We start from the raw sequence: 22846 nt of genomic DNA on the forward strand, positions 1-22846 counted from the left end.
GGGTGATGGATGGCGATTAGGGGGACACAGGAGCTGGTGCTGGACGATGCTGCCGGGTGCTCGTGCAGAACAGGAAGAGGAGGGGAGAGAGGAGCGCAGGAAGTTTGAATCTCGCGCCTCTCTCCCCTGCACCAATCAGCACCCTGGACAGCAGTGTTCAGCACCAGGGCCAGCACCGCCTCCTCAAATCCTCGGACTGCGATTGGTGGTGTATAATTACGCCACCGATCGCAGTCTTTTTCCGGTTCATCGGGTCACCGGACACCCGAATGGACCGGAAACGCAGAAAACCGCAGGTCTGAATTGACCTGCGGTTTTCTGCGATCGCCGATACGGGGGGGTCAAATGACCCCCCCCTGCGTTGTTACGGGATGCCGGCTGAATGATTTCAGCCGAAATCCCGTTCCGATTAACCCCCGCGGCGCCGGAATGCCGATTTTAAGTCAGGACGTACCGGTACGCCCTTGGTCCTTAAGGACTCGGGAAATAGGGCGTACCGGTACGCCCTGTGTCCTTAAGGGGTTAAAGAAGTTATCTCAACCTGACAACCCTATTTTTATATTTAATCCAATCCAGCATTCAGCGGATCAGCATGGATCCAGTTCTATAAACCCCTGACTAGCAACACTTTAAGTATGCAACTGAATTGCCATCTAGGTATTGAAGTGTCTGAGTACATCAGTGTTAGTTGTCTTTCAGCTCTGTGGGGCATACAGGCAAGAGTTGTAATAATGAGACAGCTCCTTAAATGATAACTCTATAGTACAAACGCAGGTCTAGATCAGGGTGGGGGAAAAAATCAGATTTTTTTATTTAAATCAGATTTTTTTTATATTAAATGCTTTTTGAGGAAAATATATTACCATACAAAGGTTATTCCATCATGAAATAAAGATTCGTTTTTTTAATTATGTAGAATAAGGCTGTACGTGGACTCCTGTATTGTTGAATGGATTAGGCAGTGGCTGAGGGACAGACAACAGAGGGTTGTAGTCAATGGAGTATATTCAGACCATGGTCTTGTTACCAGTGAGGTACCTCAGGGATCGGTTCTGGGACTCATATTGTTTAATATCTTTATCAGCGAAATTGCAGAAGGCCTCGATGGTAAGGTGTGTCTTTTTGCTGATGACACAAAGATTTGTAACAGGGTTGATGTTCCTGGAGGGATACACCAAATGGAAAAGGATTTAGGAAAACTAGAGGAATGGTCAAAAATCTGGCAACTAAAATTTAATGTAAGACAATGCAAGATAATGCATCTGGGGCGTAAAAACCCAAGAGCAGAATATAAAATCAGTGATACAGTCCTAACCTCAGTATCTGAGGAAAGGGATTTAGGGGTCATTATTTCAGAAGACTTAAAGGTAGGCAGACAATGTCATAGAACAGCAGGAAATGCTAGCAGAATGCTTGGGTGTATAGGGAGAGGCATTACCAGTAGAAAGAGGGAGGTGCTCATGCCGCTCTACAGAGCACCACAGAGACCTCATTTGGAGGATGCATGGAATAGCCTTCCTGCAGAAATGGTAGCTGCAAATACAGTGAAGGCGTTTAAGCATGCATGGGATAGGCATAAGGCCACCCTTCATATAAGATAGGGCCAAGGGCTATTCATAGTAAGTATTCAGTATATTGGGCAGACTAGATGGGCCAAATGGTTCTTATCTGCCGACACATTCTATGTTTCTATATGTGTAATTTTTTGGGTAAATAAATTCCATTAATCCATTCACAATGTCATGCTCTTCCAGGGGTTTTTGTAAGATTATTGGGCAGTTTCTCTGCCTACAAGATATTATCACAGATGCTTGGTTTACTTTTGCTGTTCTCAAAGCTGAATTTGACTCAGCAGAGATCACGTGCCTCTTCTTCACAGCAAAAATGTTATAACATGAACAGAGTTGAGAAAAATGCCTTAATCCTAACTTCTACAAAACTATGAATGCAGAATAAACCTAATCAAACTAATATGAAAAGTTGTTATTCTAAAAATCTTCATCTACTTGCATATTATAAGTTATACCAGCAAGAATTAGTCTTTATGTAGAAAACTATGATTTAAATCAAGCCTTACTGACTAGTGATTTAAATCGTGATTTAAATCATTTTGATTTAAATCAAATCCACCCTGGCTCTAGACAAAGAAGCATGACAACACTATTCTCACAGATAATGTTCCGGGTGCATCTTCCCTTTCACTAGCTGCTCTCTAGGGTGTAATCCAACACTTCCTGGAGACTGTAGCAGTGGATGACATTTCTCTATCTTTAAACTGCCATTCATTTCAGCAATCCTCACCCCGTTGCAATATCTACACAATTAAAGTGGTATTCCCATTGGTTAATGTTATCCCTTATCCAAAAGACAGGGGATAACTATTTGAAGAGATAGCCGAAAATTTGATTCGATCCAAATATATTTGCGGCAAATTATGTAAAAAAACTGCTATTTCATGGCTGCGGAGAGCCTTTATAGTGGTGTACAACACTGTGCCTTGTAGTAACACCCATAGGGAGTCTGTTTTGGTAGTGAAATAATACTGCGAGTCAGAATGACATAAAGATGACAGGGGACGCTCTTAGAATCACTGCACACTTTACTTATTTGGGCAGTCACGGGGTCAAAACTGACCAAAAAACTTACAGGTCGATGTTAGCTCCAAGAAGAAGCACACACCTTTTACACCGTCGCCAGCTGATTCCACATCGATGTCAACAGAACCTGTTCTATTAAATGCGTATACAAGTAGAGTGGAGAGGGTGTCAGCAGTAAGTCTGTGTTGACGTCACTGATAAATTTGCCCTTTCTTTGATACGTCAGAACAATAACCCACGAAAAATGGATCCTGTCTGTGGAGCATACGCCTTCACTCGGTCAGCATTTGCTTAATAATCCATCAGTATTGCTAATGCCCCCAAAAACAGGAGTGGATCTAAAACAGAGATGACACGTGAATGGAATATTTGCATGTCTTCTGTGTTCTGTACCCACTCCTGCTTTTAGCTACCAAATCATAAGCCAATTCTGATGGGACCATACAGGCCTTACGGCTGCTACACAGACAGGATCCGTGGTGCGTCTCATTTTTCCTTCCTTCTGACAGATCAGAAGGGTCAAACAAATGATGATGTCAGCCAGGCCGAAAGACAAAATAGTGGCCCAGTCATGAAGTGGGGAGGGTGGGAACAGCATGAGGAGACCACAGAGTGGCCCAATGACAGGGTCTGGAGGTTGCGGCAGCATCAGGAGGCCACATAGTGGCACAATGACATAGTATGGAGGTGGCGGTAGCAGCATCAGGAGAAGGCCACTGAGTGGAACAATGACAGAGTCTGGAGTTTGCAGCAGTATGAAGAGGCCACGTCATCAATGCACACGCCTATCCACCAATTATTGGAAAGTTCCAAACTAGGAAGGTGGAACAATGACAGAGTGTGGAGGTGGCGGCAGTATGAGGAGGCCACCGAGTGGCACAATGACCGAGTATGGAGGTGGCAGCAGTATGAGGAAGTTACCGAGTGGCACAATGAGGTGGCGGCAGCAGCAGTAGCAGTGCACACCCTAATGCAATAGGCTGCGCAGGCCTATGGTGACAACACTGGTGTAAAAAACACACACCAGTTCTGGGTTTGCTTTTCACAAGAAGCATTGCCTGATGTTAATGATGCCTCGCACAAAAGAGCTCTCAGAAGACCTACGATTAAGAATTGTTGACTTGCATAAAGATGGAAAGGGTTTTAAAAGTATCTCCAAAAGCCTTGCTGTTCATCAGTCCACGGTAAGACAAATTGTCTATAAATGGAGAATGTTCAGCCATGCTGTTACTCTCCCTAGGAGTGGCCATCCTGTAAAGATGACTGCAAGAGCACAGCGCAGACTGCTCAATGATGTGAAGAAGAATCCTAGAGTGTCAGCTAAAGACTTACAAAAGTCTTTGGCATATGCTAACATTCCTGTTAGAGAATCTACGATATGTAAAACACTAAACAAGAATGGATTTCATGGGAGGATATCACAGAGAAAGCCACTGCTGTCAAAAAAAGATTGCTGCATGTTTACAGTTTGCACAAGAACATCTGGATGTTCCACAGCAGTACTGGCAAAATATTCTGCTGACAGATGAAACCAAAGTTGAGTTGTTTGGAAGAAACACACAACACTATGTGTGGAGAAAAAGAGGCACAGCACACCAACATCAAAACCTCATCCTGGACGGATTGCTATCATCGAATGAAAAATGAATTCCCAGGTTTATCAAGACATTTTGCAGGAGAACTTAAGGCCATCTGTCCACCAGCTGAAGCTCAACAGAAGATGGGTGTTGCAACAGGACAACAACCTAAAGCATAGAAGTAAATCAACAACAGAGTGGCTTAAACAGAAGAAAATATGCCTTCTGGAGGGGCCCAGTCAGAGTCCTGACCTCAACCCGATTGAGATGCTGTGGCATGACCTCAAGAAAGCGATTCACACCAGACATCCCAAGAATATTGCTAAACTGAAACAGTTCTGTAAAGAGGAATGGTCAAGAATTACTCCTGACCGTTGTGCACGTCTGATCTGCAACTACAGGAAACGTTTGGTTGAAGTTATTGCTGCCAAAGGAGGTTCAACCAGTTATTAAATCCAAGGGTTCACATACTTTTTCCACCTGCACTGTGAATGTTTACATGGTGTGTTCAATAAAAACATGGTAACATTGAATTCTTTGTGTGTTATTAGTTTAAGCAGACTGTGATTGTCTATTGTTGTGACGTAGATGAAGATCAGATCACATTTTATGACCAATTTGTGCAGAAATCCATATCATTCCAAAGGGTTCACATACTTTTTCTTGCAACTGTATGTGCAGATAACAGCTGAGATAACTGCTCCGCTGTGTCCCTGTGCTTCAGAAAGGAGTTTACCTCACCTCATGCTCGCAGGCTGAAGTGTTTTCTAAAGACGCTCCTCTCCAACAGCAGTGCGTCTGGTCCTCATTCCTACCCTTCAGTTTTCGAGTACGGGATGAGGAAACTCCTTTCTGAAGCACAGGGACACAGCGGAGCAGTTATCTCAGTGTCATCTGCACATAATATACAGCTTCACAGTGCTGAGACTGGCAGACTTTACATAGGGCTCTGTGCTCTGCTTTCTCACATCAGCCGTCCTGCAGTGTCACCAGAAGGACGCATAAATCTAAGAGACGCCATTTTAGCTACCCGACTGATTGTTCCCTAGACTAAAGGAGCCATTGTGAATAATAAAGATATTTAAGAGTTTATTTATAGGAAAATGTTTTTTCAGTATTTTCTTTTTTATCTTTCCCCGGGAACCCCTTTAATGTATACAAAAAATGTATAGGTACTTTAAACGGATGCCTCAGACTGATGCCACATACCATTGCATTGCCAACTGACCAACCATATTTTTTTTTTTTTTTACTGGACTCTGCAGGGTACAAGAATGGTGTGTGCTGCGTTTTTGTATTTTTTTTTTCTAACGTATACGTTGAACGGAGGCATAAAACGTGATGTGAAACCAGCCTAAGGGTACTTTCACACTAGCGTTTTTCTTTTCCGGCACTGAGTTCCGTCAAAAGGGCTCAATGCTGGAAAAGAACTGATCAGGCATATCCCCATGCATTCTGAATGGAGAGTAATCCGTTCAGGATGCATCAGGATGTCTTCAGTTCAGTCTTTTTGACTGATCAGGCAAAAGAGAAAACCGCAGCATGCTACGGTTTTATCTCCTGCAAAAAAAACGGAAGACTTGCCTGAATGCCGGATCTGGCATTTTTTTCCATAGGAACGTATTAGTGCCGGATCCGGCATTCAAAATACCGGAATGCCTGATCCATGTGCAGACCGAAAAAAAGGTGAAAAAAATAAATGCTGAATCCGTTTTGCCGGATGACACTGGAAAGACGGATCCAGCATTTCAATGCATTTTTGGTACTGATCAGGCATTTTTAAGACTGATCAGGATCCTGATCAGTCTTACTAATGCCATCAGTTGGCATACGTTTGCCGGATCCAGCAGGCAGTTCCGGCGATGGAACTGCTTGCCGGATCACTCTGCCGCAATTGCTTATTCTGCTATTGACTGCTTCTGATGAGTGCTGTAGCCTCTCGTACAGTATACAGAGCAATAATGGGTGGTAGCACATCAACTCCCAGCATATCTTTACAACTCATCAGGTTATACAGGGAGTTGTAGTTTCACACACTTTTGTACTGAGCTGTTTCTAAACTGGTGCTATATACAGTATACAGTATGTACCATGCATGGCATTGGTGCTGTACTCATGTAATAGGCATGCTTCTGGTGCTGTATTCATGTAATAAGCTTGGTTCTGGTGCTGTATTCATGTAATGAGCTTGGTTCTGGTGCTGTATTTATGTAAAGAGCTTGGTTCTGGTGCTGTATTCATGTAATGAGCTTGGTTCTGGTGCTGTATTCATAAATTGAGCTTGTTTTGGTGCTGTATTCATGTAATGAGCTTGGTTCTGGTGCTGTATTCATGTAATAAGCTTGGTTCTGGTGCTGTATTCATGTAATGAGCTTGGTTCTGGTGCTGTATTCATGTAATGAGCTTGGTTTTGGTGCTGTATTCGTGTAATGAGCTTGGTTCTGGTGCTGTATTTATGTAATAAGCTTGGTTCTGGTGCTGTATTCATGTAATAAGCTTGGTTCTGGTGCTGTATTCATGTAATAAGCTTGGTTCTGGTGCAGTATTCATGTAATAAGCTTGGTTCTGGTGCTGTATTCATGTAATAAGCTTGGTTCTGGTGCTATATTCGTGTAATGAGCTTGGTTCTGGTGCTGTATTCATGTAATAAGCTTGGTTCTGGTGCTGTATTCATGTAATGAGCTTGGTTCTGGTGCTGTATGCATGTAATAAGCTTGGTTCTGGTGCTGTATTCATGTAATGAGCTTGGTTCTGCTGCTATATTCGTGTAATGAGCTTGGTTCTGGTGCTGTATTCATGTAATAAGCTTGGTTCTGGTGCTGTATTCATGTAATGAGCTTGGTTCTGGTGCTGTATTCATGTAATAAGCTTGGTTCTGGTGCTATATTTATGTAATTAACTTAGGGGCTCATTTATGATCCAGAAATATGTCTATATTAGGCGTATTTCTGGCACAGATTGCGGTGCAATGGCTAGACTTTTCCCCGCTCATGCCAGGTCTAAAATAGAGGGTGTGGTGCAGGCAGGGGAGGGGACGGGCCAGTAGGCCTGTCTCATTCATCATTTTGTATTCCTGTTTTAGGCAAGGAAAATGGTCTAAAGGTAAGACAGCTGGGAGGCTGGCTTAAATTTAGACTGGAGCTGGATGTGCCAACGTTATGTAGAGTCTGGTGCCTCTTCAGAACTTCGGCAGATCCACTGACAGATATACAGGTTATTAAGACCGGCATCTAAAACGCCGGCCTAATAAATGACCTCCTTAGTTCTGGTGCTGTATTCATGTAATAAACTTGGTTCTGGTGCTGTATTTATGTTCTGGCTTTGGGTCTGGTGTTGTACTTATGTAATGACCTTGATTCTGGTGCTGTATTTATGTTCTGGCTTTGGTTTGGGTGTTGTACTTATGTAATGACCTTGATTCTGGGGCTGTATTTATGTTCTGGCTTTGGTTCGGGTGTTGTACTTATGTAATGACCTTGATTCTGGGGCTGTATTTATGTTCTGGCTTTGGTTCGGGTGTTGTACTTATGTAATGACCTTGGTTCTGGTGCTGTATTTATGTTCTGGCTTTGGTTCTGGTGTTGTACTTATGTAATGACCTTGATTCTGGGGCTGTATTTATGTTCTGGCTTTGGTTCGGGTGTTGTACTTATGTAATGACCTTGGTTCTGGTGCTGTATTTATGTTCTGGCTTTGGTTCTGGTGTTGTACTTATGTAATGACCTTGATTCTGGTGCTGTATTTATGTTCTGGCTTTGGTTCGGGTGTTGTACTTATGTAATGACCTTGATTCTGGTGCTGTATTTGTGTAATGGCTTTGGTTCTGGTGCTGTATTTGTGTAATGGCTTTGGTTCTGGTGCTGTATTTGTGTAATGGCTTTGGTTCTGGTGCTGTATTTGTCTAATGGCTTTGGTTCTGGTGCTGTATTTGTCTAATGGCTTTGGTTCTGGTGTTGTACTTATGTAATGAGCTTAATTCTGGTGCTGTATTTATATGATGAGCTTGGTTCTGGTGCTGTATGTATGAAATTGGCTTGCTTCTGGCATTTTATTTATGTAACGGGCTTGGTTCTGGTTCTGTGTTTATGTAATGAGCTTGGTATGGCACAGCTATAGCTCACTTTGCATGCATGGCGTCCTCTTTTATTTACTGCTTTTAGACTTCTGAAAATAGTCGCACAGGGGTGGCTACCAATGTGTGGTTTGCTATCTATTCACTTGGGGGCCCCATTCTTTAAAATTAGGTGTCACCTGCACCTATCGGATATTTATAGCATATCCTATTATGAAATTAGTTTTGCCTTCTTTTCTCCATAAAATTAGGTTACAGTTTAAATTTGATATGAGTAATTTAGTGTATTCAGTACCCTATAATGGTTGAGGAGGTGTGTGGGGGACCCAAAGACTTCTCGGACAGAACGCCATGTAAGCTAAGGCCGCCCCTGGTCTTGTGTTGATCACACCAGCAGTGTCCTGGTGAGAGTTCTCTGTTGTAATAAGCCATACACCAGTGTGGTTATCACATGGCCAGATCAGCTCTTGTCCTCTGGATTAGGGTTCCGTTTATTGACAGTAATAAAAGATCTTAAACAGGAATTGATGTACAAAGATTTTGGAAAACTGCATTACTTTTCATTATACAAAAAATATGATATATTTGAACTAGAACCTGGATCATTCCTTCAAATTGTGAACCATGCGAAGACCATCATAATAATAATAAGAAAAGCAGGAAAAAAATCTGTGCTCATTAAAAATGGTGGACAAATTAATAGTTTAATAATATATTAGATAAAAATGTGATTTACGTGTTTTCAGTGTTGGAAGGCGCAGCAGGTTTTTTCTGTGTTCTCACAAGCACGCTCTTCATTTTCATCTCAGTGACTGGAGGAAGCAGAAGTGGTACCGCTATGCAGAACAACGCCATCTGTGGTGGAACACTTGTTCCTGGAGATGCCTTATTTTTCTGGCCAAAGAGGAACTTCAGTTTACCTTCAAACTGCATTGTCTGCACCACATAAAAGATATTGCCATGAAAGAGGTTATTAACAAAAGGAAGTGGAATTCATACAAACCTCACTGTCTGCTTCATGTATTACTGACGTTTTCATACGTTGCTCTCTCTCTCTCTCTCTCTCTCTCTCTCTTTTACCTCCCTTTACCTCACTTGACCAGTAGATGGCGGTATTGCATTATTCTCACTCATCCATTAAAATTAAGGGGGAGATTTTTCAAAACTGGTGTGAAGAAAAACTGGCTTAGTTTTCCATAGTAACCAAAGAGATTTCACCTTTCATTTTCCTAAGGAGATCAGAAAAATATAAGGTAGAATCTGATTCGTCACTATGGGCAACTAAGCCGTTGCTTTTAACCAGTTTTGATAAATCTCTCCCTAAGAATATTTTCTTCCCATTAATGGCATTTAGAAATTGAATAAAGCAATGACACTATATATTTCTGAATTGATAACATTGTAAAATGTCCCATACTCGATAGACATTATAAACACAGATAACCCATAACATTAAAACCAGGAATGGCATCGGTCAATGGATAGCACTGGGAACTTATTTCTTAATATGTGTCTTTTGAAATAAAGTAAATTGGATTTATACAGATCACTGGTTACTTCCTAAAAATGAATAACCTTGTTTGTCTAAAGACAATAGTACCTGTCAAAGAGTGGTGTAAATTAGTCAGCAAATCATCAGTCAGTTCCTGAAATTTATGTTGGAAGAAGGATAAATGGGGAAATATAAGGACCAAATTTTGAAGGATAGACATCATAGTAAAAACATCGTAAAAAAATAAATAAAAGTCTTTTGGGGTGTTTCCAGGATGCATTGCTTAACACCTAGCAAAACTTTCCAAGGAAGGACAATCCAGAATGCTTATGCTGACCCCTGTCCTCACCTGAAAGCACATACAATGAGGATATGAGAATTAAGACTACACTATGGAGCAAAGGAAGAAGGTGGTATGCCTGATGAATCAGGTTTTTCTTTACATTGTGTGGATGGCCAGGTGCTTTTGTGTTACCTTGGGAAAAGATGGCACCAGGATGCACAATGGGAAGAAAAGCAGGATATTGGAGGCAATATGATGTTCTGAACAATATTCTGCCTGGAAACCTTGGGTGCTGATATTCATGTATTACTTTCACATATACTACCTACTTAATGTTGTAAACCAAGTACACCCCTACTTTGCAATGGTATTCCCTAATGGCAATTGCCTCCTTCATCGTGATAATGGAAACTGCCACACTGCAAAAAATGTTCAGGAATGGTTTGAGGGACTTGTCAAAAAGTTCAATGTGTAGACGTTCAGTTACCCATATCTCAATCTCCTTAAGTGTCTGTGGGATATGCTTGGAAAAGTCCAGTCTATGAAGACCCCACCTCACAACATACAGGATTTGCTGCTAATTTCTTGGTGCCAAATACCACAGAGCACCTTCTGAGGTCTTGTGGAACCCATGCCTCAACAGGTCAGAGCTGTTTTGCTAGTACAAGGGGACCTACCTACTAAATATTCGGCAGTTTCAATCTTATGGCTGATCAGTATATATATATATATATATATATATATATATATATAGCATTCAATTGTGGTCTTGTGCTAAAATGAAAAAAAGTCCACATTTTTCTCCATCATTCAGTATGCCATAATGAGAAAGTGAAAAGAGAATGTTAGAAATCTCTGCTAAATTATTGAAAAGGAAAAAGTTAAATCTTGGATTGACATAAGTATTCAGACGCTTTACTCATTACTTAGTTGAAGCACCTTTGGTGATTACAGCATCCAGTCTTGGATTTTCTGCAATTCTTCTATGAAGATCCTCTCAAGGTCTGTCAGATTGTATGGGGACCATTGGTAGACAGACATTTTCAGGTCTCTCCAAAGATATTCAATTGGGTTCAAGTCAGGGCTTTGGCTGGGCCACTCAAGGACATTCACAGAGTTTTCCCTAAGCCACTACTGTGTGGTTTTGGCAGTGCGCTTAAGGTCATTGTCTTGTTGGAAGGTAAACCTTCTACCCAGTCTGAGGTCCAGAGCACACTGGATCAAGTTTTCATTATAAATATCTCTGTACTATACTTCAGTTTTCTGGTGATGGACCATGTGATTCAGTATCTCTGTACTACATTCAGTTTTCCCTCAACTCTGGACAGTCTCCCTGCCCCAGCCACTGAAAAACACCCCCACAGCATGATGCTGCCACCACCATGCTTCAGTGTAGGGATAGTACTGGGTTTCCTCCAAACATGACGCATAGAATTGAGGCCAAAAAATTAAATCTTTGTTTCATCAGACCACAGTCTGAGAGTCCTTTAGGGTCCCAAGAGTCTTTATGAGAGTCCTTAAAGTGCATTTTTTGCAACCTTTCATATGTCTTTTATTGAAGAAAGGCTTTTTTCTCACCACTCTGTAAAAATGCCCAGATTGATGGAATGCCATAGTGATGGTTTAGCTTCTGGAAGATTCTCCTGTCTGCACACAAGATCTTTGGAGTTCAACCAGACTGACCATTGGGTTCTTAGTCACCATTCCTACCAAGGTCCTTTTCCCCTCATTACTCATTGTTGTGTGGTGCCCAGCTCTAATGTCATAATTTAAGAATTATGGAGGCTACTGTACTCTTAGGAACTTTCAGTACAGCAGAAATTGTATGTACCCTTCCTCAAATCTGTGCCTGCACACAATTAAGGCTTCACACCTGAGCGTTTTACAGCGCGTTCCTACGCGCTGTAAAACGCTCAACAAGGAGAAGCCAATGATTCCCTATGGGAATGGTTCTTGCCTGGATCGCACTGTAAAACGCCCGACGCCCCAAGAAGTACATGGGCTTCTTTGGGGCGTCTCGTCGCGCGTTCCCGCACATAGACTTCCGGGGACTCGCTTGTCTCTGTATGCACGATTGCAAACGCCGGTACAATCGCGCATACAGAGCGCTCCTTTCAGAACACTCAGGTCTGAACCCAGCGTAAGTCTCTGAACTCTCCAGGCAGTTCTTTCTTCCTCATAACTTGGTTTTTGTGCTGATATACATTGTCTGCTGGGAGGCCTTATACAGAATGGGAATGTGTCTTTCTAAATCATGTTCAATTAACTGAATTTACCACAGGTGGACTCCAATCAAGCTGTAGAAATATCTTAAAATTGATCAAGAGAAATGGGAGACCCCCAGAGCTAAATTTCAAGTGTCATAGTAAAGGTTCTGAATCATTATGTCATGCGAAATTTAGGTTTTTCCGTTTTAATAAATTTGCAAACATTTCTAAAATTGTATTTTCGTTTTCTCATTATAGGGTATTAAGTGCAGATTGAAGGGATAAAACTTTTTTTTTTTTTTTTTTTTTGGGGGGGACACAAAGTCCTACAAAAGTTAAAGGGTCTGAAGATTTTATGAATGCACTGTATATTTATCTATCTATCTATCTATCTATCTATCTATCTGCAGAATTTTCTCAACTGAAATTCTATTCCAGATATATATATATATATATATATATATAAATAAATGTATTTTATTTTTTTTGCTAGCTAAAATTAATAGAACATGTAAAATATTAGAGTGAAACTGGATCGCACATCCTTAATACTATGCTTTTATTAACATTGCTTCTCAGTGCAATTTATAGTATACCTACCCCTATGTTGCATACTGTACATGAGGCATTGGTATACAAGTTGATCAAAAAGCATAGGCCCACTCACCACGACAAGGTTGCCTCCTCGAGTGGGAAACTACTCAAAATTTGGCACGGCACTGTGCGGCGACCATCGGCGCCGCAGCAATGCACCAATAGGTAGCGGGACCCAGCAGCCAAACAACGCCCCCGCTGTCTGGCAGAGCCACCCTGGCACTGGGCCCCACCAACCCACCAGCACAGCACCAGAGCAACAATGGCTACCGTACAGCATAGCAGCATGTGACCACTTGTCAAAGCTCACCTTATCACATGCTCTCAGGAACTCCAACTGAGAGGCGGTAGGAATTTATATCCTTAGGGTCCATTCATACATCAGCAAAATAGGTCTGCATCCGTTCTGCAATTTTGCGGAATGGGTGCATACCCATTCATTTTCAATGGGGCCAGGATATGCTGTCTGCATCCGCATTTGTGGACCGCACTTCTGCATCTGTGCCTCTGTTTCCACCAAAAAATAGAACATGTCTATTCTTGTCCGCAATTGCAGACAAGATTAGGCATTTTCTATTATAGTGCCGGCAATGTGCGGTCCTCAAATTGCGGAATGCACATTGCCAGTGTCCGTCTTTTGCGGACGTGTGACTGGACCCTTATGCAGACTCCTGCTAATTAAAATCACCTGGGCCGAATGAGGAGGAGTGCTGATACCAGGAGGGGAAAAAGAATAGATTCTACACAACTTGTAAAATATAAGACTGAAACTGGATCGCACAGCCTCAATACTATGCTTTTATCTAATAACTGCTTCTCAGCATAATTAACATTGCATCTCAGTGCAATTTATAGTATACCTACCCCTATGCTGCATGCTGTACATGAGAATGTGCGATCCAGTTTCACTCTTATATTTTACATGTCCTGTAGAATCTATTCTTTTCCCCCCTCTGGTATCAGCACTCCTCCCCATTCGGCCCAGGTGATTTTAGTTAGCAAGAGACTGCATAAGGCCGAATGCACGCAGCCGTGTTCGGCGGCCGAGAGCGGTCCGTGGTATGTCGGGCTGGATTCCTGTTCAGAGCAGGAGTGCACGGCGTCATTGGTTGCTATGACGCCGTGCGTTTCACGTCGCCGCTGCACTACAGTAATACACTCTCGTATAGTGTATTACTGTAGTGCAGCGGCAACATAAAGGGCACGGCGTCATAGCAACCAATGACGCCGTGCACTCCTGCTCTGAACAGGAATCCAGCCCGGCATACCACGGACCACTCTTGGCCGCCGAACACGGCTGTGTGCATTCGGCCTAAGGCCTCCTGCACATGACAGTATGGCTTTTTCAGTGTTTTGCGGTCCGTTTTTCACAGATCCGTTGTTCCGTTTTCGTTTCCGCCGTGTTTCCATTTCTGTTCAGTTTTTCCGTTCAGTTTTTCCGTATGGCATATAGAGTATACAGTAATTACATAGAAAAAATTTGTCTGGGCATTACATTATATACGCAAAAAAAATGGAACGGATACGGAAGACATACAGATGCATTTCAGTATGTGTTCAGTTTTTTTTGCGGACCTATTGACTTGAATGGAGCCACGGAACATGATTTGCCGGCAATAATATGACATGTTCTATCTTTCAACGGAACAGAAAAACAGAAATACTGAAACGGAATGCATACGGAGTACATTCCGTTTTTTTTGCGGAACCATTGAAATGAATGGTTCCGTATATGGACCGTGTACGGAATGCAAAAAACGGCCCGTAAACGGAAAAAAAAAAACGGTTGTCTGCAGGAGGCCTAAGGTGTATAAATTCCTACCTCCTCTCAGTTGGAGTTCCTGAGAGCATGTGATAAGTTGAGCTCTGAGAACTGTTCACATGGTGCGGTGCTGTGCGGCAGCCGTTGTTGCTTTGGTGCTGTGCTGGTGGGTTGGTGGGGCCCAGGGCCAGGGTGGCTCTGCCAGACAGCGGAGGCGTTGTTTGGCTGCTGGGTCCCGCTGCCTATTGCTGCAGTGCTGCGGCAGAACTTTGTTTTCCGTCCAGCATAACGGAAACCAGACGGATCCGTTATGATTGCCCATAGACTGCTTTTATGATGGATCAGCACAGAATGCCTCTAAAGGTTTCCGTTTTGATTTCCATTTTATGGATTCTGTTATTTTCAGTTATTCCCATGTTATAACGTGAAGCCATAACGGAATACGTAACGGTGATATGAACAAGCCCTTATTGAAACTTCAGTTTCCCTGCAATACCACTACAGAAGAAATGAAGCATTACACAGTGCCCATTCAAATCAATGGGACAGGACAGGTCCTCCAGAGCGAGGGAAACTCTGTACCCACTCTCCACTCTTGTGAACAGAAAAAACACCTATTTTACTGTAAAAAACTAGAAATTCAGTGATGATAGAAATAATATGTCAGGGATAATGACCAGCAGAATTTAGTATGTTTTAAGATGTAATTTTTAAGTATAATCTAAAAATCTGATAATGTGTTATTTCAGGCATATTGCAAGATATAATACCAAAGTTGATGGTTAAAAGGGTTTTACAAGAGTAGAATATGGCTGAGCTATCCTCAGGATAGGTCATCAATTTTTTATCGGTGCAGCCTCTTCCTAGACCAATGACATCATGTTCATTGGTCACATGGCCTATGTACAGCTCAGTCACATTCATGTAAAAAAGGCCTAGGTTGTAATACCAAGCAAAGCCACTATACAATGTAAGGCACTGTGCTTTGTATTCTGCTTACTGGAGCACTGCAGTCTTTTTTGACCCCTTAGTGACCACCCGTATGCCTTTTTATGGCGGTCACTAAGGGGCCTTAGACTGGGCCAGTCTAAGCACTGCACGGGTCCCCCGTGCAGCTGGGAGCGGGGACCCCAGCTCTCACATGAGAGCCGTGGCCCTGTTCTAACAGCCCGGACCGGAAGGAGTGCTGTTTAATACTTTACATGCGGGTGGCAATGGCGCCCGCCGCATATAAAGTGCTTACAGAGGGAGCGGACTCCCTCTGTCTGCCCTCGTAACCCCGCAAATGCGATTGCGGGGTCCTGATGTGTGTGTGAAGGCTGGCTGGGGTCTCATGTAGGCTCCAGACCAGCCTCGAGTAATTTCCAGCAGGCTGTGCCTCTCTGATGCAGCCTGCTGGTCAAAGTCAGAATAGCACTGACATTAAAATGCAATGCATTATCGGGATAGAGCATTGCATTTTAAAATCAATAAAAATCTGGTAAAAAAAAACCCATATTTATTCAACAAAAAAAATTACGCTTTTTTTCCCATTAGAATTATGCTTTTCAATAAAAAAATTGCCCAAAAAATAAAATCTCCCCCATATGTTTGGCATTGCCGCATCCGTAACGACCCGGACTACATAAATATCACGTAAATTATCCCCTGCGGTAAACGCCTTAAATTTATTTAATTTTTTTAAAGACAGAATTGCTAATTTATTCCTAGTTGCCACTGAAATTTTTTTATAACAAGCGATCAAAAAGCGCCATTTATGCCAAAATAATACCAAGGTAAAATACAAGTCGTCCTGCAAAAATCAAGCCCTCGCACAACTTCATAGAAAGAACAATTAAAAAGTTATGGGTCTTGGGACACGGCAATGCAAAAACATTTTTTTATTTTAAAAAAAGGGGGTTTTATTGCAAAAAACTGACTTCTGAGAGAATAAAGATATTATGTTATTTATACCGAAAAATGAACGCCATAAAATTTATAACGTAAGAACGCAGTGGCAGTATTGCTGTTTTTCCCATCTTCCTCCCAGAAAGTATTAATAAAAGTTAATCAGAAAGTTATGTGTACCCCAAAATGACGCCATTAAATACTACAACTTGTCCCACAAAAAACGGAACGCGACGATTAAAAAAGGAAGAAAAATGCTTTAGGCTGGGTTCACACGGGCGTGTCTGGATTAGGTCCGGATGCGTCCCGGTGTATTGTGGCAAACCCGCGCGATTAGGTATGCAATTGCAGTCAGTTTTGACTGCGATTGCGTTCCGATGTTCAGTTTTTATCGCGCGAGTGCAATGTGTTTTGCATGCGCGTGATAAAAAACCGACTGTGGTACCCAGACCCGAACTTCTTCACAGAAGTTCAGGTTTGGGTTCGGTGTTGTGTAGATGTTATTATTTTCCCTTATAACATGGTTATAAAGGAAAATAATAGCATTCTGAATACAGAATGCATAGTAAAATAGCGCTGGAGGGGTTAAAAAAATAAAAAAATTAACTCACCTTCTCCTCTTGATCATGTAGTTCCTGGTCTCTTCTTTACTTCTTTAATGATGAACTACCGGCTAAAGGACCTGTGGTGACGTCAGATCACCTGCTCCAATCACATGGTCCATCACCAGTTAATTTTTTTATTTTTTTTAACCTTCAATTGATCACCTACTAAGCATTCAAAATGCTATTATTTTCCCTTATAACCATGTTATAAGGGAAAATAATACAGTGAATAGACTGTCACCTAGCAATCATGCATGAAAATCGCACCGCATCCGCACTTGCTTGCGGATGCTTCGCGATTTTCACTCAGCCCCATTCACTTCTATGGGGTCTGCGTTACGTGATAAACGCACAATATAGAGCATGCTGCGATTTTCACGCAACGCATAAGTGATGCGTGAAAATCACAGCTCATGTGCACAGCCCCATAGAAATGAATGGGTCCAGATTCAGTGCGGGTAAAATGCGTTCACCTCCCGCATTGCACTCGTGCGGAAATCTTGCTCGTGTGAACTCAGCCTTACGGTCAATAAGGCCCAACACAGGCTGGTCACTAAGGGGCTAAACAACTGATCAGCAGCGACCTTCGGAGTCAGATAGACACTGATCAGACATCGAGAGCCCATCAATACTGAACTTCTACAACACCTCTTTAGTAGAGTACAAAATGTTTGTAATAGCATCAGTTTAACCTGGAAACCCAGAAGTAAAAACCAAATTCTTGTGTGCTGCTACCCTTCAAGAACCACAAAGAAAGGCACCTGGCTATTATAAGTCCTGATCTTTCTTGCCCCTGTCATTATGAGGTACTGTTGTAATGTTTTCAGTCGAGAAGGTAAGGACAATTATACATGTTACATATGTGATAGCAGGAAATTCTTGCCATATTCACAACTGATAAAATCATCCAAACCACAACTAGATGTATCCTGACAGTAGCCCAAATAATCAATGGCTTCAATTAGGACAATTCTTATATATTTAGAATTTATTAATGATACGTACATACTGTAATTTTGCTTTGCCCACAGTTACATACAAATACACAGGACAAGGCAGGCATCTAATATGGGCAACCTCAGCAATATCATTACACCTTATAAAGGAGTACGGTACTTTCTTGGGAGGTGTAAATGCTGTTAACACAGTCTAGTATAATGTTACTGGGAGTTTAAACACCTAGGGGGTCATTTACCATTCTTAAATACACCTAAATTAGGTGTATTTCAGTCACAGATTGCAGCGCAACTAGCAATCTGCGACTTCGCCATGCTAATGTCAGGTCTAGATAAGTGGGCCTGGCGGAGACGGGGCCGTGTCGGCAGCTGTCTTACATTTAGAACTGGCGCTGGATGCGCTGAACTTATAGAAGGCCTGCGCCAGTTTAGGGCTTTATTAAGACCAGCATCTAAAACGCCGATCTTAATAAATGTGCCCCCTAATACGTGTAATAACACTATATTATGAAAGTCGCACCTTGACCACAGCTTTATCTATAATAGGGATTTTTTTTTCATTTCGATCTACCTGTAATTAGCTCTCACATAAAATCATCACTTTTAAAGCTAGGAAGCAGAGCTGACTACAATTTAAAGGGGTATTCTCATCTTAGTAATATATCCACAGGATATAGTATATATGTATGATAGATGCACCTACACAGGGTTTGGCTCTGGCCACCACATCCAGGCAGAGAATGGGTGCATGGGGCAGTCTCCATTCACTTTTATGGGAGTCACAAAAACTGCTGAACTGATTGGCCTGTGACAACCTCCCATAGTATAAGGTGTAGGAGCTTAAGAATCTTTAAAAAAAATGCTAAATGTCCATATAAGCAAACCAAAGTTTAAACTCCAATATGATATAGAAGTAATAGATTTTGATCTGGTCAGAGAACATTTTAGCTTATGGTATGTTTAAGTAGGTAAAGTCTTTTAGGCTGCGTTCAGATCTTCTTTAGAGATGATCCGGCATAATGCCAGGAAACGGCTGGATCACTGGCGAATCCCATTATAGTCAATAGTCAGCGATGATCTGTTGAATCTGGCAATACCCGATTCAGTGAATGCCGAAAGGCTTCTCCGGCAGAGAACGTTCACCGGAGATGTGAACACAGCCTTAGCCGTCTATAAAGATGGCACAGCTGAATCGTCGTGGTGGGTCATTCTGACAAGCTGTCGTTAGATACACCAACGTATGTCATACATGGACTTTCCCTTGAATGCTAAGTATACAGATTTAATTTAATGAAGACTTACTATATTATGTATTAGAAAACCTGTAAAAGCCTTTAATGACTGGTTCAGCTACATATAAACTCCATCATGTACTGACAGCATGATCCTCCCTCTGTAAATGAGGCATTACGAGGATTATCATACAGTAGCTGCTGGATTGTTCTATAACCCCTGCATTTGTGAAATGTAAAAGGCATAGCAATATTAGATGTTTTGTGTGGCATTATCCATGCAAGGTGTGAACCGTCAGAGTCAGCGATTCCTGCCTATAGTAAAACTTGTGTGTTTAAGGTTTCCATAGAAAAGTTCAGGGAATTGAAACACAGATCATTTCTTTACATTGAGAATTACTAATATTTGTTCTGTGTATAAGGTCACATCTACGGAGACAATAGAAGCCAGTTCCAGCCTTGTGCTCTACTATATTCTGAGTTCTATATGATATATACTGTATTGTGGTCTGTATCAGGACAAATCTATGTACTCGCAGAAATGCAGTATTACATCTTATATTACAAGTAGAGATGAGCAAAGTTCTCTAAAATTCGATTCGGCTGCTTTGTCAAATTTTGCAAAAAAAATTAACTTTGCGACAAATTACTTCATAAAGCGCATTTCTTTGTAAATAGCCGGTGCATTGACAGGGAACAGCGATTGCGCTGCCCCCGTCATTGAACCCCTCAGATGCCATGTTCATCGCTGATCCATATTACAGCATTTTAGTTTTTCCAATTTCAAAAAATAAACTAAAATTGTACTTGCCTCATCCATTTGATTGTGGCCATCATGCTTGAAGAAATCTTGCGCGGTGTGTGATGACTTCACCACGCTGGCCGGTGTGGTGATGTCATACATCACCGCGCATGAGATTTTTTTGTGGGATATTTAAACAAAATGACCGCAGTGGCCTCTTCTAGCTCAAATGGATGAGGTACTGTAAGTAAAATAAAGTAAAATTTTGGTTGCCATTTCAGGGAAAATCGATTTGTTACCACAAAGCACTAGGAAATTTGTCCTTGCAGTGAATCGCATTTTTCCTGAAATTCGGATCGTTCCACTTCGTGAACTTTGTTTCGCTCAACACTAATTAGAAGTTATATTCTTATTCTCATTATATCAAGATCCGTTAATTCATTATTTGTCAGCGAGGGCCAGCTACTGAGCTCACCAGAAATCCAGAAGTGCTATCCAAAAGGCATCGGACACGGCAGATAAAGAATCGGTTGAGGAATGAGGAGTACTCTGAGTTGCTAGAGCTCGACTCTTGTGCTTTGTATAGTTTTTTGAGGAAGACTTCTTCTCCTGCATTATAAAAACAATGTTATATTATGTATCAAGAGATGTAAAACCAGTGGGCAATGTGTCCTCTGTCAAGTACGTTATTTCATTCATAATACATGCATGATTAATTGATGGCTGACAACTCTCCGATAAAGAGCATTCATAGTAGAACTATCCAGAAGATGGTAATGTAAATATAAGAAAGCATACATCTGTAGAAATGCATGCTTAACATCTGTTTTCTGGTTTAGTGTATATTCAATTCATTCACAGCTGTGCACTGTATATACAGTACAAACAGTGCTTTGTCCATGGCCTAAAGCTGGCCTGTCACAGTGAAAGAGCCAGAAATGGGGACAGCCATGCATACTGGACTCTGGCTCTCCCTGTACTTCTCACAGTATAGGAAGTGGCGAGAACTTGAGAGAGCTAAAGAATCCACATTTTTCTGTCTTAATGTATTGCATGTTTCTTACAGAAGTGACTATGCTATTCTAGCCTGGACTGGAAAAGGGAGTAGTAGTAATAAGAGATGAATCAGCAAGCTTCACGCAAAAGCCGTGCTTCATGCTTCAGTGTTGAGTGAAACATTTTGTGAAGCTAAGTAGCTGCTGAAATGAGAAATTCTACAGTCATTCATAGACAACAGGGAAAAAAAAAAAGTGTTCCTTTAGGTTTCTTGAACATATAATTAAAAAAGTTTCCTGAACCATCACAGATTATCTGTAACTGTCCTTTGCCTTTTAAACTGTACAGAAGATGGACCGGGTAACCATGCAGTAGATATTTTATAATGTATGAATTATTGGTTATTCATCCACTTGTGCTATATAATACGTCTAGTATCTTTTGTAGTTATGTGTAGAATGAAGCAGGTGTGAACGCACTGTGTAACTTGAACAGATTTGGCTTGGGGCTACTCCTAAGGGTCCATTAACAGGTCTGTATGTGTTTTGCGTATCTGCAAAACACGGATAACAAAAATGTGCGTTCCGCATTTTGCAGACTGCACATCGCCGGCACGCTCATAGAAAATGCCTTTTCTTGTTCGCAATTGCAGACAAGAATAGGACATGTTCTATTTTTTTTGCGGACTGAAAGTGCGGATCCGGAAGTGCAGATGCGGACAGCACATTCTGGCCCCATTGAAAATTAATGGGTCCGAAACTGTTCCACAAAATTGTGGAATGGATGTGGACCCATTTTGCGGATGTGTGAATGGACCCTAAGTGTGTTATCTAAGTAGCTTCCCAGGTGTTTCACTCCTATACAGGGACCTGGACTTTGCTGCAGGAGAACCACCAGGCTGCTACTTCTTGAAATAGTTTCAGTTCAAGTTACTGCTGACCCACGGGGGTCATGAGGCACAAGTGTAGTACACCGTGGGACCAGGCAACAATTTTAGTCAGGGACATTTACACCTTAGTTTGAATCTATTGAACTTGAACCTATTGCTCAGGCACCTTCCCACAGGGGAAAGTGCCTAAAGTACCCCAAGGTAATCAACTGTTGGCTGGGGAATATTAAGGTGCACATGCTAGGTCTTAAAGTGCTGGAAGGAGTGTGTGCACCCTATGAGCAGAAAGAGGCTTTGCTGGCAGGAAGCCAGAACCGATGAACAGAAAGAGAAAAATGCTGGTGGGACCGGAGTCGCTGGAGCCCTGCAGCTATGGAGCTGATGAACAAGGTGGTGGCTGTGCATACCAGCAGAAGACGAGCTGTGGTGGGCATTGACCACCACCACAATAATATTATGAACATTATAGAGATGTAGCAAATTGTGCACATTAACTTGGTACCATTAAATGCACTGTTGCAGCAAACTTTTAATTAAGAAAAGCCATTAAAAATTCAAGTTAAAATTTGCTGCAACTATGTATTTAATGTGTTAAATGGTAAATTTACTGAATCTGTATAGAGAATATGCCAAATATAACAAGTGGTGAATGTTTCAAGCAACCCTCTCAAGAGAGATATAAGCAGGAGGAGGGCGTCCTAAACTACATCGAATTTTAATTTTGTCAGAAAGATAAAAAACAAAGAGGCCTGATATTTTAACTTTACATTCAGCATTGCACGGGAAATTTTTATGGAAAACTGGATGATCGCTTTAAAGGAGTCTTCCGGGAGTATAATAATAATGACCTAGTCTCAAGTGAATAGGTCTGGACTGCAATACCAAGTACAGCCACTGTGCAATGTACAGCGGTATGCTTGGAAAGCTCTGAGAAGGCCTCAGCGCTCCAATCTCT

At 41.7% G+C, this 22846-nt stretch overlaps 1 protein-coding gene and 1 long non-coding RNA gene across 3 annotated transcripts in view; one reads left to right on the forward strand and one right to left on the reverse strand.

Moving 5' to 3' along the window:
- Positions 1 to 9193, forward strand: part of LOC122937734 — a 36287-nt gene extending 27094 nt beyond the window's left edge. The window contains exon 5 of one of the 2 annotated variants that reach the window (XR_006389905.1): positions 9056 to 9193. This is a non-coding gene — a long non-coding RNA (uncharacterized LOC122937734). The remainder of the gene's footprint in view (positions 1 to 9055) is intronic. The other variant, XR_006389904.1, reaches the window with a different exon arrangement.
- Positions 1 to 22846, reverse strand: part of AHRR (aryl-hydrocarbon receptor repressor) — a 392680-nt gene that overhangs the window by 12249 nt on the left and 357585 nt on the right. The window contains exons 7-8 of the mRNA XM_044292746.1: positions 20482 to 20615; positions 8983 to 9182 (exon numbers count right to left, since the gene is read on the reverse strand). Of these exons, the coding sequence (XP_044148681.1) occupies positions 8983 to 9182; positions 20482 to 20615 (334 nt within the window). The remainder of the gene's footprint in view (positions 1 to 8982; positions 9183 to 20481; positions 20616 to 22846) is intronic.

The sequence above is a fragment of the Bufo gargarizans genome, chromosome 5 (assembly GCF_014858855.1).
Source record: "Bufo gargarizans isolate SCDJY-AF-19 chromosome 5, ASM1485885v1, whole genome shotgun sequence".
NCBI lineage: Eukaryota > Metazoa > Chordata > Amphibia > Anura > Bufonidae > Bufo > Bufo gargarizans.